At 49.5% G+C, this 13,949-nt stretch overlaps 6 protein-coding genes across 6 annotated transcripts; 2 read left to right on the forward strand and 4 right to left on the reverse strand.

The window, feature by feature from the left end:
* Positions 1-9: 9 nt before the first annotated feature.
* On the reverse strand, positions 10-1,020 carry M437DRAFT_62343 (DNA replication complex GINS protein SLD5; the record flags this gene model as incomplete). The annotated part of the gene is made up of 3 exons (XM_041024057.1): positions 10-360; positions 433-561; positions 850-1,020. 3 exons carry the CDS (start codon positions 1,018-1,020, stop codon positions 10-12), a joined length of 651 nt encoding a protein of 216 aa, XP_040885008.1.
* A 494-nt stretch (positions 1,021-1,514) lies between these two features.
* M437DRAFT_38011 (uncharacterized protein) lies at positions 1,515-3,263 on the reverse strand (the record flags this gene model as incomplete). Its single annotated transcript, XM_041019758.1, has 1 exon — positions 1,515-3,263. The coding sequence occupies one exon, from the start codon at positions 3,261-3,263 to the stop codon at positions 1,515-1,517; it is 1,749 nt and encodes a 582-aa protein (XP_040885009.1).
* A 183-nt stretch (positions 3,264-3,446) lies between these two features.
* On the reverse strand, positions 3,447-5,987 carry M437DRAFT_36206 (uncharacterized protein; the record flags this gene model as incomplete). The annotated part of the gene is made up of 5 exons (XM_041019401.1): positions 3,447-3,715; positions 3,768-4,310; positions 4,361-4,741; positions 4,792-5,806; positions 5,856-5,987. 5 exons carry the CDS (start codon positions 5,985-5,987, stop codon positions 3,447-3,449), a joined length of 2,340 nt encoding a protein of 779 aa, XP_040885010.1.
* A 469-nt stretch (positions 5,988-6,456) lies between these two features.
* Positions 6,457-7,181, forward strand: M437DRAFT_38502 (putative AP-2 adaptor complex subunit sigma; the record flags this gene model as incomplete). Its single annotated transcript, XM_041019848.1, has 5 exons — positions 6,457-6,491; positions 6,543-6,582; positions 6,637-6,666; positions 6,787-7,017; positions 7,080-7,181. The coding sequence occupies 5 exons, from the start codon at positions 6,457-6,459 to the stop codon at positions 7,179-7,181; spliced, it is 438 nt and encodes a 145-aa protein (XP_040885011.1).
* Positions 7,182-7,591: 410 nt separating this feature from the next.
* Positions 7,592-9,319, reverse strand: M437DRAFT_36680 (uncharacterized protein; the record flags this gene model as incomplete). Its single annotated transcript, XM_041019492.1, has 4 exons — positions 7,592-7,771; positions 7,824-8,299; positions 8,423-8,481; positions 8,535-9,319. 4 exons carry the CDS (start codon positions 9,317-9,319, stop codon positions 7,592-7,594), a joined length of 1,500 nt encoding a protein of 499 aa, XP_040885012.1.
* Positions 9,320-10,637: 1,318 nt separating this feature from the next.
* M437DRAFT_80614 (Peptidase, trypsin-like protein) lies at positions 10,638-13,793 on the forward strand (the record flags this gene model as incomplete). The annotated part of the gene is made up of 3 exons (XM_041027378.1): positions 10,638-10,970; positions 11,022-13,689; positions 13,756-13,793. 3 exons carry the CDS (start codon positions 10,638-10,640, stop codon positions 13,791-13,793), a joined length of 3,039 nt encoding a protein of 1,012 aa, XP_040885013.1.
* Between the last annotated feature and the right edge of the window lie 156 nt (positions 13,794-13,949).

The raw sequence follows: 13,949 nt of genomic DNA on the forward strand, positions 1-13,949 counted from the left end.
ATATCCTATCTAAACCATCTCAACATCCCCCCTCAAACAAGCCTCTTTAATCGCACTCCACCTAACACACCAAACATCACCCCTCCTCAACTCCACAACACCCACCCCTTGTTCTCCCTGCACCTCCACGTGACCCGCATCCCTGAGCACCCTCACAAACACCGCAGCATCCACATCCGGCCCATCCACCATACTTATCCCTCCCGCCGTATCATCCAATTTCTGCAACTGCGCAGGAAAAGACCCCAAAAACGAGGTCGAGAAGTGGTGGGATAGTAGACTGACGCGATGGGTGAGGTATTGAGATTCTGTGGCGCTGAGATTTGGGGAGGGGAGGTGGTGGTGGGGGTATTTGTCGAGCTGTGTATGAGTCAGTATCAAGAGCTGATCAAGAGAGATGAAAAGATCAAGAGGAATCGGGAAAGAACATACTTTTGCTATTCTTGCTCGTAGGAATGAGCGGATCAGGAATTTGAATCGCTCGAGTTCGGTTTGGATTATGATGAGGTTGAAGTTTGCGGATGGGTCCATTGTTCCTGTCATGTCTTCTACCGTCTCAATCTATAATTGGGAAAGAGAGATTTGTTAGCTCTTGCCATGGAATAGTGGTGGTTTTAAAAGTGCTCTTTCTTTTTCGTGATGAGGCATGTGTCTCCTTGGTTCTTCTTTCCCTTCCTCTCTTGGTTCCCTTTGGCCATGCTAGGCCTTTTCTCCAGACCATCGTTTCAATATCACACCAACCTCTCTTTTCCTCAAACACCAAGATCTTGCCTCCTCTTCCGGATTTATTAGAGAAGAATATCCATCCAGATAAGAAAAAGATTAAAAAAAAAGAAAATATCTCCTTACCTGCACTTTTATCCGATCCATAACCCTATCAATCAACTCCTCAGGATATGGCAATAACTCCGGCGCACATCTCTCAGCAACCCAAGCTCTTGTCAATGCTTGCAAATCTGCAGTCCGTTGTGGTATGCGTTCGGTATTCGAAACAGAGGCGAGAATGTCGTCGATATCCATTTGTTCGAGTCTTGATGTTTTGAGCTTTGCAGGTTGTAGAGAGATTTGCTGGGTTTCAATCTCGATGTTTCGGTTCAAAGGTCCTGATGGGGTTTTCTTTGATGAATAAATTATTTATGCTGTTTGGGTGGTTGATCTGCTGCAGTCGCGAGTGGTGGTCTGGAAGTGCCTTTTTCGGATGTGGGGGAGACGTGTTTTGAGCGCGTCATGTTCGTGCCTTCCAATTTAATTGATTTGGGAACACCCAACAATCAATCATCACGTTTCTCTGACGAGTAACAATAGAGCATTTGGCATTATAGCCTAGAAATACCGAACAATGGACAAATACAATCTGATGAAGAGCTAACACGCTTTCACGATGCTGAATACGTATGCTTCAAGTAACAGATGACAGTATTAGGGAGGTAAAATAGAATACGAAACAAACGCTGAAGATGCAAGAAGACGACAAGAGACCGTACTCAGTGACCGTCTCTTTTCCTTTCTCCCTTCTACAGCACCAACCAACTAATCCCAATCCATCCTCCCACTCCAAAACACCCGATCAGCAACACACAGATTCCCATCACAACACCCGCAACAACTCTGTCTCCAGCGCCCAGAAACCCAGCTTGACCTCCAGAAGAATGCGAGTCCTTGCCTAAGAACACCCAAAGCAGTGTTGCCGCAAGGCTGAGCACCAGGACCAGAATGAGAGCAAGAAGAATGCGCCGCACGGACCACGAGACGACAAATTCCAGGCCTTCATGTTGTTCTGCACGTCTGATCATCGAGAAGCGGTTGTTGACTGTCGCTATGGTTCCTGCAGAAGCGGGTGTGCGTACTGTATCTGGTGCTGCAGATGTCAAAGCAGAAGGAGGAGATAAAGGCGTGGTAATTGCAGGTGCGTCGGCTAATCTGTGTGCCCAGCTCACCCACGCATATCTACTTTTGCCTGCCGCACCGGGATTATGAAAAAATCGTAGGAGTTTCTCTTCGCTGAATGTGTCGTTAAGGCCTCTGTAGGCGAGTGTACGAGGCGAGCGTGGTGTCAAGAGCCATCCATAACCCGAGTCCGCTTGCTTGCTGGCATCGCCGCTCACACAGATCATCGTCAAGCTTCGAGCAGAGAAGTGGCGCCAGGGGCCTAGAAGGCTTTGATAGTGGCGCCGTAACTGTCGGAACAGTTCTGCGTCGTCAAAATCTTGAGGTGTGTATTCTTGTCCACCACGGTCAGAATTGTGATGGCGGTCCTTGACCGCACTGAACTCGCTGTTGGCAGGAATGGTGAGGGTAGAGAGCCGTAGCTGGCTGTTGGGGTTACTGCGACGGACACTGAGTGTGAGTGTGCTGTCGTGAACGCGTGGACTTCGAAGAGTAGGTTCGGAAGCTGAAAATTGACGTCCAAACTCCTTGCGGTGGATGGCACGGAAAGGATATGGTGTTTTGACGTGTGGTTGTTGTGCTGATATCCCCGATGTGTCGATAGGTGGCGGCGCCATGGTAACCTTCTTCGCAGGCGCTGAGACCGATCGATAACGAGAGTTCCGCCAGTCCTGGTATCGCGAATCACGAGTTGGTATTGGAGGAGGTGTAGGTGAGCGATTTGAAGAAATAGTGATACCAGTCAAAGCTTGCATGGTGAGGTGATGCATTTCCTTGATCTCACGAACTACAGCCAAATCTTGATGCTTTGGCAGTATCGGACTTTCTTCTTCCAAGACGTGTGAAGAGCTATGATGGAAGAGACCGTCCACAAGCATATTGCTCCTCCTCGCTGGTCTGACAGGCGTCATTTCCTCGACTGACCCAATATAAGAATCTTCATCGCTATCGAATCCACTTTTACAGTTCTCACGCGTCAACTGCTGGTACCTCTCGAAATCTGTCTGCTCTACGGGAGAGCGAGGTGAAGGAGGTGTTGGAGTCCTTCGATCTGGAGCACAGTTCGACTGAAATTGTTCTGTGGTGCCGCCCAGATAGTGACCTGATCGCCTTTGCTTAGAGAATGGTTCTTCAGTATGAGAACTATCGACTTTGGGCGGAACATGTGTATTTGGTATGTCCGGTACATTTGCTTCTTCGTCAGGCGATGGGTTGTCTAGAAATGTTCGCGGTCCAAAATCTGCCTGACTATTGATCGACTCGAGCAAGAATTCTGGACGTACGCTTCGTACTGGACTTCCTACTTCATGCTGGTGTATGACTTGTGGTGCTCTTCCAGGCGAAGCCGACATGCGGATTTCGTGCATCGGATTCATGTTGAGAGGACGGTGCGCAAGAAGGCGACTCTGATTCAGTTGTTCTTGACTAACAGATCAAATAATCTCGTCGATGTTTCTGCGATAGTGCCGAGATAGTCCGTGTTGCCATATCGCCTTGTAAGAAAGTTGAGTGGTAAACACACCATTGTGGTGAGGAATGCGGGTAGTTGCATACTAAAATTAGCCGGTGAATTTGCCTCCGCAACAGACACATCTATCGCATGCCGCAAAAAGAATGCGTGCCAGAGATACTGAAGGTTCTCGATCTGTGGTCCCTTGCATAGCCTCATTTCCATCTCCATCTGGTCCTGCATTGGTGCTTGTTCCTTTGCTGTCTTTGACTTTGAAGCCGGGCATCATGAACTCATTAATGTACTGAGCATTACATATAGAGCAAGACTTGGCAGTGCCTGGTGTTTGAATAGCGAGGAAGGTTAGGGTACAGCGAGCTGGTTAATGGTCAGTACTCGGCGTCGTGCTAGGTCGTTGCTGTAAACTAACGATACTGATGATTGTTAACACACTTTGCCCATCGAAGACTTTCGAATGGTATGTTGCTGTGGCATATCTCGCATCTCTCAATTTCTTCTTCCTCCGAATTCGAAGTGTCGGCGTCGGTATTGCCGGCTCGTGCTTGCAGTTTCGCCAGAATCAGGCAATGGATTTGCATGATCGAATTGCTCAATATACTCGCGTCTGCGACGAAATGTGGTAGCCGCGAGATCTCTGTGACAATCTTGAGCACTATCGTGGCATCGAGTGGCGGAGTTTTGGGTATGTCCGCCCTGACATATTTCAGCAGCTGGGCCACTCGACTGCGAACACTCTCGCCATTAAATAGAATGTTTTGCCTCACTTGACGGACAATCAGCTCAACAGGAGTGTCTTCTGTGATCTGTCCTTGATTGGAGCCGCCTGAGGGCGAGTCTGCAAGGTCGAGTGCTTGCATAACTTGCTCGATGACAAAACTCTCGTCACTAAGAGCTTCAGGTTCACGCATGGCAAGACTTTGCAGGCTGGAAAGTAAAGCCTCGGCAGTCAATTCTAACAGACGTCAGTATTGCGAAATATGTATAGGACATAGGCGAACTCACCGTACGCATTGGAAGGACATCCGGCGAGAGCGAATTGCAGGTCGTCATTACTCTGACTTGTGATCAAATAAGAGACCTCATCTGAATTTGTTGTGTACTCAACTCCATCGCTGGGATGGAAGCTGACATTAACAGCAACCAAATCGCCGAAAGGGGATGTACATAAGCCATAAGCTCTAGTCATGACATTTCCTGCGAGGTTCCACTCGTCGCTGAAGCGTCTTTGTCCTCTCAGCAAGTCATGCTGCCAGTTAGTGGAACCTAGGGCTGAGCTTGCCGTGAAAGGCAGGGCTAAACTGGTGATGCGGTCAGTTCCTGAGCCGAGATGATATGCAATCTGCACGGAGATGTTCTCGTTGTCGTCCTGGACATAAGTCATGCCTGCAATTTGTTAGATGGGCTATCGGCCAATATCTCCGCGCATAACATACCAGCAATCTCGTCCCAGGGAGTGTTGATGTCTTGTGCAGAGACCTGGAGTTCAAGATTGAGACCTGGCTGGGCTTGCAGACAATAGAACGAGCTTCGTGTTGGATACACCAGAAATGCTTCCTTTGCACTGTTCAACTTTGGAGCCCATCTTATGCATCCAGCTGCGTGAGTATCGTGTATCTCGTCCACCAGCGACACGATAGGACCAATCGTCACATCAGTGGGGGATCTTTTATCATTGATCTTCACACTCGTGCACTGTAAAGACGACTGAGATGTGAAGGTCAGTATTGACGTCGGCACGATGGTAGAGTCTAGAGCCCATGGACTCCAGGCCAACTGATCCACAAAGGGGCTTCTCCATTTGAATGTCACAGGCATGCAAGCATTCAGAGCCGATTGTTTGGTGTCAGGAACATCGACGCCAAACGAAGCCGGTACAGATAGACTCCAACGCGCTGTATCCGATTCTAAGATATCGTGGGGTGCCTTTAGCTCGATGATCAAAACCTCTCCACGGTCGTTGGAAACGGCTAGATATGGGCTTCTTGTCGTGCAGTCACCAGAAACGCCTGACAGCGAAGAACTTGGTGGTGCTGGGCTCCATGCAAATGCTCTGATGCGTTGCTTAGCTCTCAATCTTTCGAAATGATCATGCTCGCTCTCTTCCGAACTTTGGACATCCTTTTCTTTGTAATGTGCTTGAAGAGCATGATTGACGACACAGGCTCTCACCCAGTCTGTAGCGATCTCTGGCTTTCCAACGCACTCCCAGATCGATAGTACATGGTTGGAAGATAGAACAGCTAGGACGCTTCGCTTATGTTTGCCGAGTCCCGGAGGTGACCAGTCGAGCGCTTGAACAAAGGACTCCGACATTTCTTCGCCGATTGAGAAATTCTTCCAGCTCAAGGGAAGTTGGAGTTGAATATCGTCAAGGGTGAAGAAATTGGTCTTTAGGTTGATTTTGTCCCATCTTCTCTCATCTGATGCAATTGCTTTGAGGCGTGGTACCTGAAATTGTCAATTGAGATTTAGTAGTATTGAGAACTATGAGACTTACGAAAAGACTGACGCGATCACTGCCGGCAACTGCAATGATCCCTTCCTTTGACCAGAAGATATTGTCGAGTGTGTTTGGGTAGAAGTCGATAGTGACACCGCCATTTGAGCGGTTGAATTTGTCCCAGACCATGGTGATGAGGTTGAATAATGGTGAAGGACAGAATGGATGATGGATACCTCGAAGGTTTTAGAAATGGCACACTCTCTGGCCGATGCTAGAATGGCAAGCTGATAGGCAAAACCAGCTCGCGTAATGTGAGATGAGTGGAAGCTCAGATGTTGGATCCGAACAAGGACGCGTCAAAGAAAATAATCAGCTACCTTGAATTGGTTTCTGGATTTAGAGCATCGACATCACAAGACAAGGATTTGCGTCTGTCATCAGTACCAGACCCCCAGTGGCAAGACTTGGATGTTTTCTCGAATTGATGCTCATGAAGACGTCGCAATGATCTTTCCCTGAGAGCAAGAAACTCGCCGCTGCAACTCCGCATCCGCAAACGCCAAGACAATCGTGGGGTTGGTCATGGATGGCAGCGACCAGACCAACGATCAAGGTAATCTTCTCGTCGGCCTGAGAGTTGATCAGAACAGGCACGATGGTCCTCTCGTTCATCTTGATCCAGAACAGGCAGTAAGAACATCTGAATCCGTCCTCATGGTATACATCCTAAGAAAGCCACAGGGGAAAGACGCGCTTGGCCAAATGGTATGCGCCATACAGTGTAAGCACTCCTTCTCTCAGCCCATGTTTCGCAGACAACTGACATACATACTAGGATGAAGAGAAAGTAAAGCTAAAAGGCGAGGTACATACTCCCTTCCTCCCTACCAACCTACGCAGCCCTCCCGTTCAACCACACCACCCACGAAGCCTACCACTCGCAACCACCCCAAACCACCTCCTCTGACACTCCACACCACCACAGATCCACCGCCTCGTTGCTCCCCGCGACCAAAAACACCAATCCAACTTTGTCGAATTCCGCGGCTCCTCAAAAATCGTCTACCGTCGCTATGCCGGCCTCTTCTTTTGCGCCTGCGTGGATGCAAACGACAACGAACTAGCGTACCTAGAAGCCATACATTTCTTTGTCGAAGTGCTGGATCAGTTCTTCGGGAATGTGTGCGAGCTGGATCTCGTCTTCAATTTCTACAAGGTAAGAGCAAGAGCACAAGGGACAAGGAGAGGTGGCTGCTGACGAAGGTGGTGGAACGATAGGTTTACGCTATTCTGGATGAAGTGTTTTTGGCGGGAGAAATTGAAGAGACGAGTAAACAGGTTGTGTTGACGAGGTTGGAGCATTTGGACAAACTTGAGTGATGTGTGGATTTTACAGCATTGATACCATGGGATAAAGGAGTTGTGGAGTTTTGCTGCATCAAAAGAGTGTCTTCAAGAAAAATCGTCATAGTATATTGAGCCTGTCTAGGCAGGGATGGTAAAAAGCCTCCATCGTTATGGCCTCCTGCAAGCCCCAAGATGAAAAGCCTCTAGCTGATAGAGCGTCAGGCCGTATGCTAAAGAAATCCTAGGCAGGAGCTCGCCTTGTTAACAGAAAGAAATCTTCCTCCCCCTACTTCCATGCTCGAAATTGTCGCTCAAGCTTTCGTCGATCTCCAAATTCCTCTTGCGAAAGTCATAATTCGTCAATCGTGGAACGCCCTCAAGCGTCCTCCAGCAAAAAGACACTTCCATGTCTGATATGTGTCCAGCACATCCCGTTCCGTTGCTCAGTCGATGACAATGACCTCCTGCTTAGCAGCGCGGAAGACAATCAACTTATCGCCGAATCTGTCCAGCTCTTCAAGAGTGTCGGTGAATTGTGGGACTCTGCCGCAGAAGAGGATCTGGTGCTGCTCCTCAGTGGTCACCTCGCGGTATTTGTTCCACATAGTCTCGACGGTGTTGGTCTACCAGCATGTTAGCATCTTGTTTATCAGATTGTGGACGGACGAACTGTACCTTGTGACCTTTGAGCCAAACAAAGTCCTTCTCGACCTTGGCCTTGGAGGGCTGCATAGTGTGCATGAGTATGGCGACCCAGTAGCGATGCTCGGGAATGTGATGAGGCTGCAACTTGAAGGCCCTGTGATGGAGCTCCTTGTCCTCCTTCTTGGCGATCGTCTTCTTGATTGTCTTCTGGGTGCTTTCGGTAAGCGTGTAGCCCTCGAACTCGACCTGTTGAGAGACTTCAGCACCAGAATCGTGCGCCTCCAGATCAGAGGATGGCTCAGCATCGGAGACATCGACGTCTGCGTCCTCGTCTTCGACAGTCTCGTCTGCGTTGACTTCTTTTTCGTCCTCGGCGTTCTCGTCTGCGATGGATTCTTCTTCGTCCATATCGCCTTCTTCTGTGTCATGCTCGGAAAGCTCATCTTGATCTTCATGGCCAACAGCAGTATGCTCTTGTGCAAGATTGTCCTGCATGACATCTTTCTCTTCGATATCGCTCTCAACAGCATTGTTGGGGTCTTCGACAGGTTCAGCAGTGTCATCCCTACTGTGCTCCGTGTTGTCAATAGGGAAGGGTGCTACTCCTGCGAAAGCAGAGTGCTCAAGACGTGCGTCGGCGATGGTACCATGATCAGGGGTGGAGGCAGTTGTGCTGGTGTAATCAGGTCTGCAGTAGCATGTTTAGTAGGACTTCGAACAAAACATGTGGTCAAAACTTACGCCTGTCTGATGGTAGTCTGTTCCTCAGAGACGACATCTTGCATACCCTCATCAATCAATCCCGCAACAACTTGCTCAATTTGCTGTGTGAGTTGGTCCTCTTGGGTCTTCTCGGCTTCAGTGACTGGGTTCTGTGACTCAAAACGCTGAAAGCTTTCTAAGCCAGCATTCTGAAGGGCTTGAGCGTTCGAGAACATAGAGTTATGAAGGCCAAGATCGGTGTGGTTGACCACAGAGTTACCCCAGCCTTGATTTTCATTTTGATACTTGATGTCGCTTGCTTCGGGGAGAGTGGGAGAGCGGGCAGCTTCAGGGATATCTGATGCCAATTCGGCCATCAATTGAGCGCTCGGGTCATCTTCCATATCGAAGTCGACGTAGTTGCTGGAATATGCACCAGCGGCCTCGAGGTCTTGCTTGACAACAGTCTGAGGCTGTGCATGAGCTTGCTGGACGGCGGGCTGCTCAAAAGTGGTCTGTTGGAAAGGAGTCTGCGGCATAGAGTAGTGCTGCTGGGAGTATGGGTTGTGTCCAGATTGTACCATTCTCCAGTTTTGCAGCATCTGTGCCGCGGGATCGAAGGTAGTCTGGTAGCTGGGGTTACCAAGGGAAGTAGGAGGAAAGGATTGCATGTTCTGATGGTTGGGCATGTAAGAGGTATTGTTGAAGGAAGGACTCTGAGGAACGACTTGTGCATGTCCGTAGTATTGTGTCGCAGGCGCAGAGTTGTTCCAGAAGGATGCATCGAATACCTGCTGAGAAGGAGACAGTTGCTGCACATTCATGCCACCAGATCTGCCGGTGGTTGGTTGCTGAGATCTCTGGTCGTAGTAGCCGTAGGCAGCAGCGTGACTAGGTGCCATGTTGCCTGGAAACGTCTGTTGACGGCGAGATTCGTTACTCATGTTGGCGAACGGTCAAGGGTTTCGGTCTGCAGATTTGCTTGCGGGTTTCACAAGAAGAGAGAGAAGTAATAAAATGCAATAAAGAGATCTTTGAAAAGATGTGGAGTGGGCTGCAGAGGTGAAAGTCTAGGTCGATGGATGTGTACCGTGTGAGGCAGGCTCGAGAAGAACCTAGAGAAAAGAGAAGGAGAGATCTCAATTGCTGCAGGAGAGAACAGTGCCAATAGAAGGCCTGGATTTAGATAGCCAAGAGGCTGTCGATACGTCGATGAATGGACAAGAAGTTGAGGCAAAGGTAAGGTGGAAGAAGTCGAAGGTTGTATGGGAGCGAAGCAAGGTTGGGAGGAGGTTGCAGGAGAGAGAAAGGGAGGGAGAGGAACTTGAGAGAAAGATGTTTATAACAAGTCGAGAGAGAATCGGAAAATTGATCAAGAGTGAGAGGCTGTTCGGCGAGGTGAGGCCATAAGTGAGGACCTGAGTACCATTGAAGTGAGGGCGGAGATTTTGGGACCTAGTGATCCTCGGAACAGCTTCACGCGGAACTGCCATTGATACCTACAGGACCTTCATACGCTACTTACCAAAGTCTTCACATCGAGGTGTTGATTAGATATTTGCACAAAGCGTGCATAAGCGTTGCATAACCGAAGCCGACCGATCGCATTCATGTCGGAGAGACAAAGGAGGGCTGGGATCCAAAGAAGCACGAATACATATGCCTCTGATGATGAAAAATTCAAGACATGTGTTTGAATGTGTGATGAGATGTTAGTTAAGAGAAAGAGGTTGCAGCAGGTGAGACGGGCTGGAGTTGGGCGAGAAACAGTAAAGTCGGCAGAGTTGCCTGTTTCAGGCGCTTGATGATCAAGGTGATGGCAAGTCATCGAACGAACAAGAAGCCAAAATTTTTAACCAAGGAACGAGCAAACCATCGGCCGTCGCATTTTCTTTGTTTGGATATATAGCGCATGCTTGACTGCTTGCGCACAGCTGAATGCAAAGAGGCTTTTGTACTTTCTTGAGAGAAATCCGGCCCTCTTCGCACCTTCCTCGACTTTTCCATACATCGACATCGGCCCTTCGCCTCTCTACCAATCCGTCGCGCTCCTTACTATTTCCTTCTCTACCGTGTACCACCCACATTTCACGAATCGCACTATCAGCCCAGGCACGGCGCTACACATCAACCATCAATAGCATGGACGGTCAGCAGAATGGAGAGGCTCGCGTGAAGCGTAAAGAACACCCAAGCTCTTCTCAGGACAGACCTCTGAAACAGCTCAGATCAGATGCTACCGCAGAAGAGCCCGTCAACGGCTTCGAACACGACGACGAAGCCGATGCGCAACCCGTAATGCATGCCGCGACCACTGACTCTGTCGAATGGCAGCGCACCATCGAGACTGTCGTCTCAAAAGTCGTTTCTATCCACTTCTGCCAAACCAGCGCATTCGATACGGACCCGGCCCTGTCGAGCGAAGCAACCGGATTTGTCGTTGATGCTGAGAACGGTTACATCCTGACCAACAGAGTGAGTTGGTCTAGTTCAGCATGTTCAACCCTTGAAGCTGACGTAGTATAGCACGTTGTTGGTTCTGGTCCTTTCTGGGGATACTGCATCTTTGACAACCATGAAGAGTGCGACGTCTACCCTGTATACCGCGATCCTGTTCACGACTTCGGTTTCCTCAAGTTCGACCCTAAGGCCATCAAGTACATGAAGCTCGCCCCTATCGAACTCCGCCCCGACCTTGCCCGCATTGGTGCCGAAATCAGAGTGGTCGGTAACGATGCTGGAGAAAAGCTCAGTATCTTGTCTGGTGTCATTTCAAGATTGGACAGAAACGCCCCCGAGTACTCTGAAGGATACTGCGATTTCAACACAAACTACATCCAGGCTGCTGCTGCTGCAAGTGGAGGAAGTTCGGGCAGTCCTGTCGTCAACGTTGAGGGTTATGCTGTTGCTTTGCAGGCTGGAGGAAGACAAGATGGTGCCGCGACCGACTACTTCTTGCCGTTGGACCGACCCCTACGAGCGCTGAAACTGGTTCAGAAGGGAGAATTCGTCTCAAGAGGAAGCATTCAAACACAATTCCTCATCAAGCCATTTGATGAGTGCCGCAGACTTGGCCTGACCTCTGAGCGTGAAGCCGAGGTTCGCGCCAAGTTCCCCAAGGAGACTGGTATGCTGGTTGCTGAGGTCGTTCTGCCCAAGGGTCCTGCAGACAGCAAGATTGAGGAGGGTGATGTTCTGATCAAGGTCAACGACGAGCTTCTCACACAATTCGTTCGCCTGGACGACATTCTGGATTCAAGCGTTGGAGGCCAAGTCAAGTTGCTCGTGCAAAGAGGAGGTGAAGAGTTTGAAGCTACTATCGACGTTGGCGACTTGCATGCAATCACTCCGGACCGCTACGTCTCGGCTGCTGGTGCTCTTTTCCACGAACTCTCCTACCAGCAAGCCCGATTCTATGCCGTCAGCCTCAAGGACAATGGTGTGTACTGCTGTGAATCCGGTGGCTCTTTCAGATTCGAGGGCTGCGAATTTGGTTGGCTGGTTCAGACTATTGATAACAAGCCTACGCCCAACCTTGACGCCTTTGTTGAGGTCATGAAGGCTATCCCTGACCGCGCTCGTGTCGTGGTCACCTACAAGCATCTCCGCGACATGCACACTCTCAACACCTCCATCATCACCGTCGACAGACATTGGCACAGAAAAATGTCTCTACACGTCAGAAACGACAAGACTGGCCTTTGGGATACGACGACTCTCGCTGAGCAACTCCCTGCCGCCGAACCCCAACCTAAGAAGGCAAACTTCATCCAGATGGCCGGTGCACAACATCCTGCTGCTGTCGACATCGTACGAAGCTTCGTCAGAGTCTCGGTCAGCCTACCGCTCCGCTTGGATGGATTCCCTAAGGGCAGAAAGATTGGCTTTGGTTTGGTCATAGATGCTGAGAAGGGTCTCGTCATTGTGTCAAGGGCAATCTTGCCATATGACATGTGCGACATCACCATCACGGTAGCCGACTCGATCATCGTTGATGGAAAGGTTGTTTTCATGCATCCTCTGCAGAACTACGCTATCTTGCAGTATGATGCCAGTCTCGTACAGGCTCCCGTCAAATCAGCTAAACTCGCCACTACACCTATCAAACAGGGAGAGAGTACCATCTTCTTCGGCTTCAACCAAAACTTGAGACCAGTGGTCGCTAAGACTGCAGTCACCGATATCACATCAGTTGCCATTCCAGCAAGCACAACAACTCCCAGATACCGTGCTGTCAACCTGGACGCCATTACTGTTGACACCAGTTTGTCCGAGCGTTGCGGAAGCGGTGTGCTCGTGGCTGAGGACGGAACTGTTCAGGCATTGTGGATGACATATCTCGGTGAACGCACCCCTAATGGACGCGACCAGTCTTACCACCTCGGGATGTCCACATCCGCTCTTCATGCTGTTGTTGATGACATCAAGAACGGAGACAGACCTCAATTGCGTATCCTCAACCTTGAAACACACATCATGCAAATGAGCGAGGCTCGTATTCACGGTCTATCGCAAGAATGGATCGACCGAGTCGAAAAGGAGGACCCTGAGAGACATCAACTCTTCATTGTCCGCAAGGTCGATTCTGACCATCTTGGTGGTCTGATGGAGGGTGACATCATTCTCACTCTCAACGACCGCCTTGTCACTCGCGTCACAGACTTCGATGTCATGTACAGAAACGAGTACCTCGACGCTGTTATCCTTCGCAAGAGAGAGGAGATCAAGCTCAAGGTTTCAACTGTGCCGACACATGAGTTTGAGACTGACAGAGCCGTTGTCTTCTGTGGTGCTGTCCTGCACCGTCCTCACCACGCCGTGCGCCAACAAATCAAGAAGGTGCACTCGGACGTTTACATTTCTTTGCGCATTGCAGGTTCACCAGCATACATGTACGGCCTCGCCCCTACAAACTTCATTACACACGTCAACGGTGTACCCACGCCAGACCTCGACAAGTTTGTTGAGGAGACCAACAAGATCCCTGACAACACCTACTTCCGTCTGAAGATTATGACTTTCGACAACCAACCTTGGGTTGCCACCATGAAGAAGAACGAGCACTACTTCCCCACCATTGAGTTCTTGAAAGACCCCAACGAGAAGGAGGGATGGAGAAGAGTCACATACGAACATGGCAAGGTCAAGACGGGCCAGGGCGATTTGCCTGAGGCCACTCAAGAAGCTGTGCCTGGTGATGTCGAGATGCCTGATGAAGGGCCGATGGCATAGACTCTTGGGGAAAACTGATTACATAAAGACATTTGCGTCAAGAACGCAATATTTCGGACACAGTAGATATCTTACGTCTACATGATGGAATAAAAGTATTTTAATTCAATCCAGCCATATTTTAGACAAGATCTTGTAATGTAAAGTGAACCTATCTGCTCGAAATTTAGCAAGCACACAACTGGGATCATAAAAGACAAAATCGCATGTTGATTCCATCGC

Source organism: Aureobasidium melanogenum (genome assembly GCF_000721775.1).
Source record: "Aureobasidium melanogenum CBS 110374 unplaced genomic scaffold scaffold_1, whole genome shotgun sequence".
NCBI lineage: Eukaryota > Fungi > Ascomycota > Dothideomycetes > Dothideales > Saccotheciaceae > Aureobasidium > Aureobasidium melanogenum.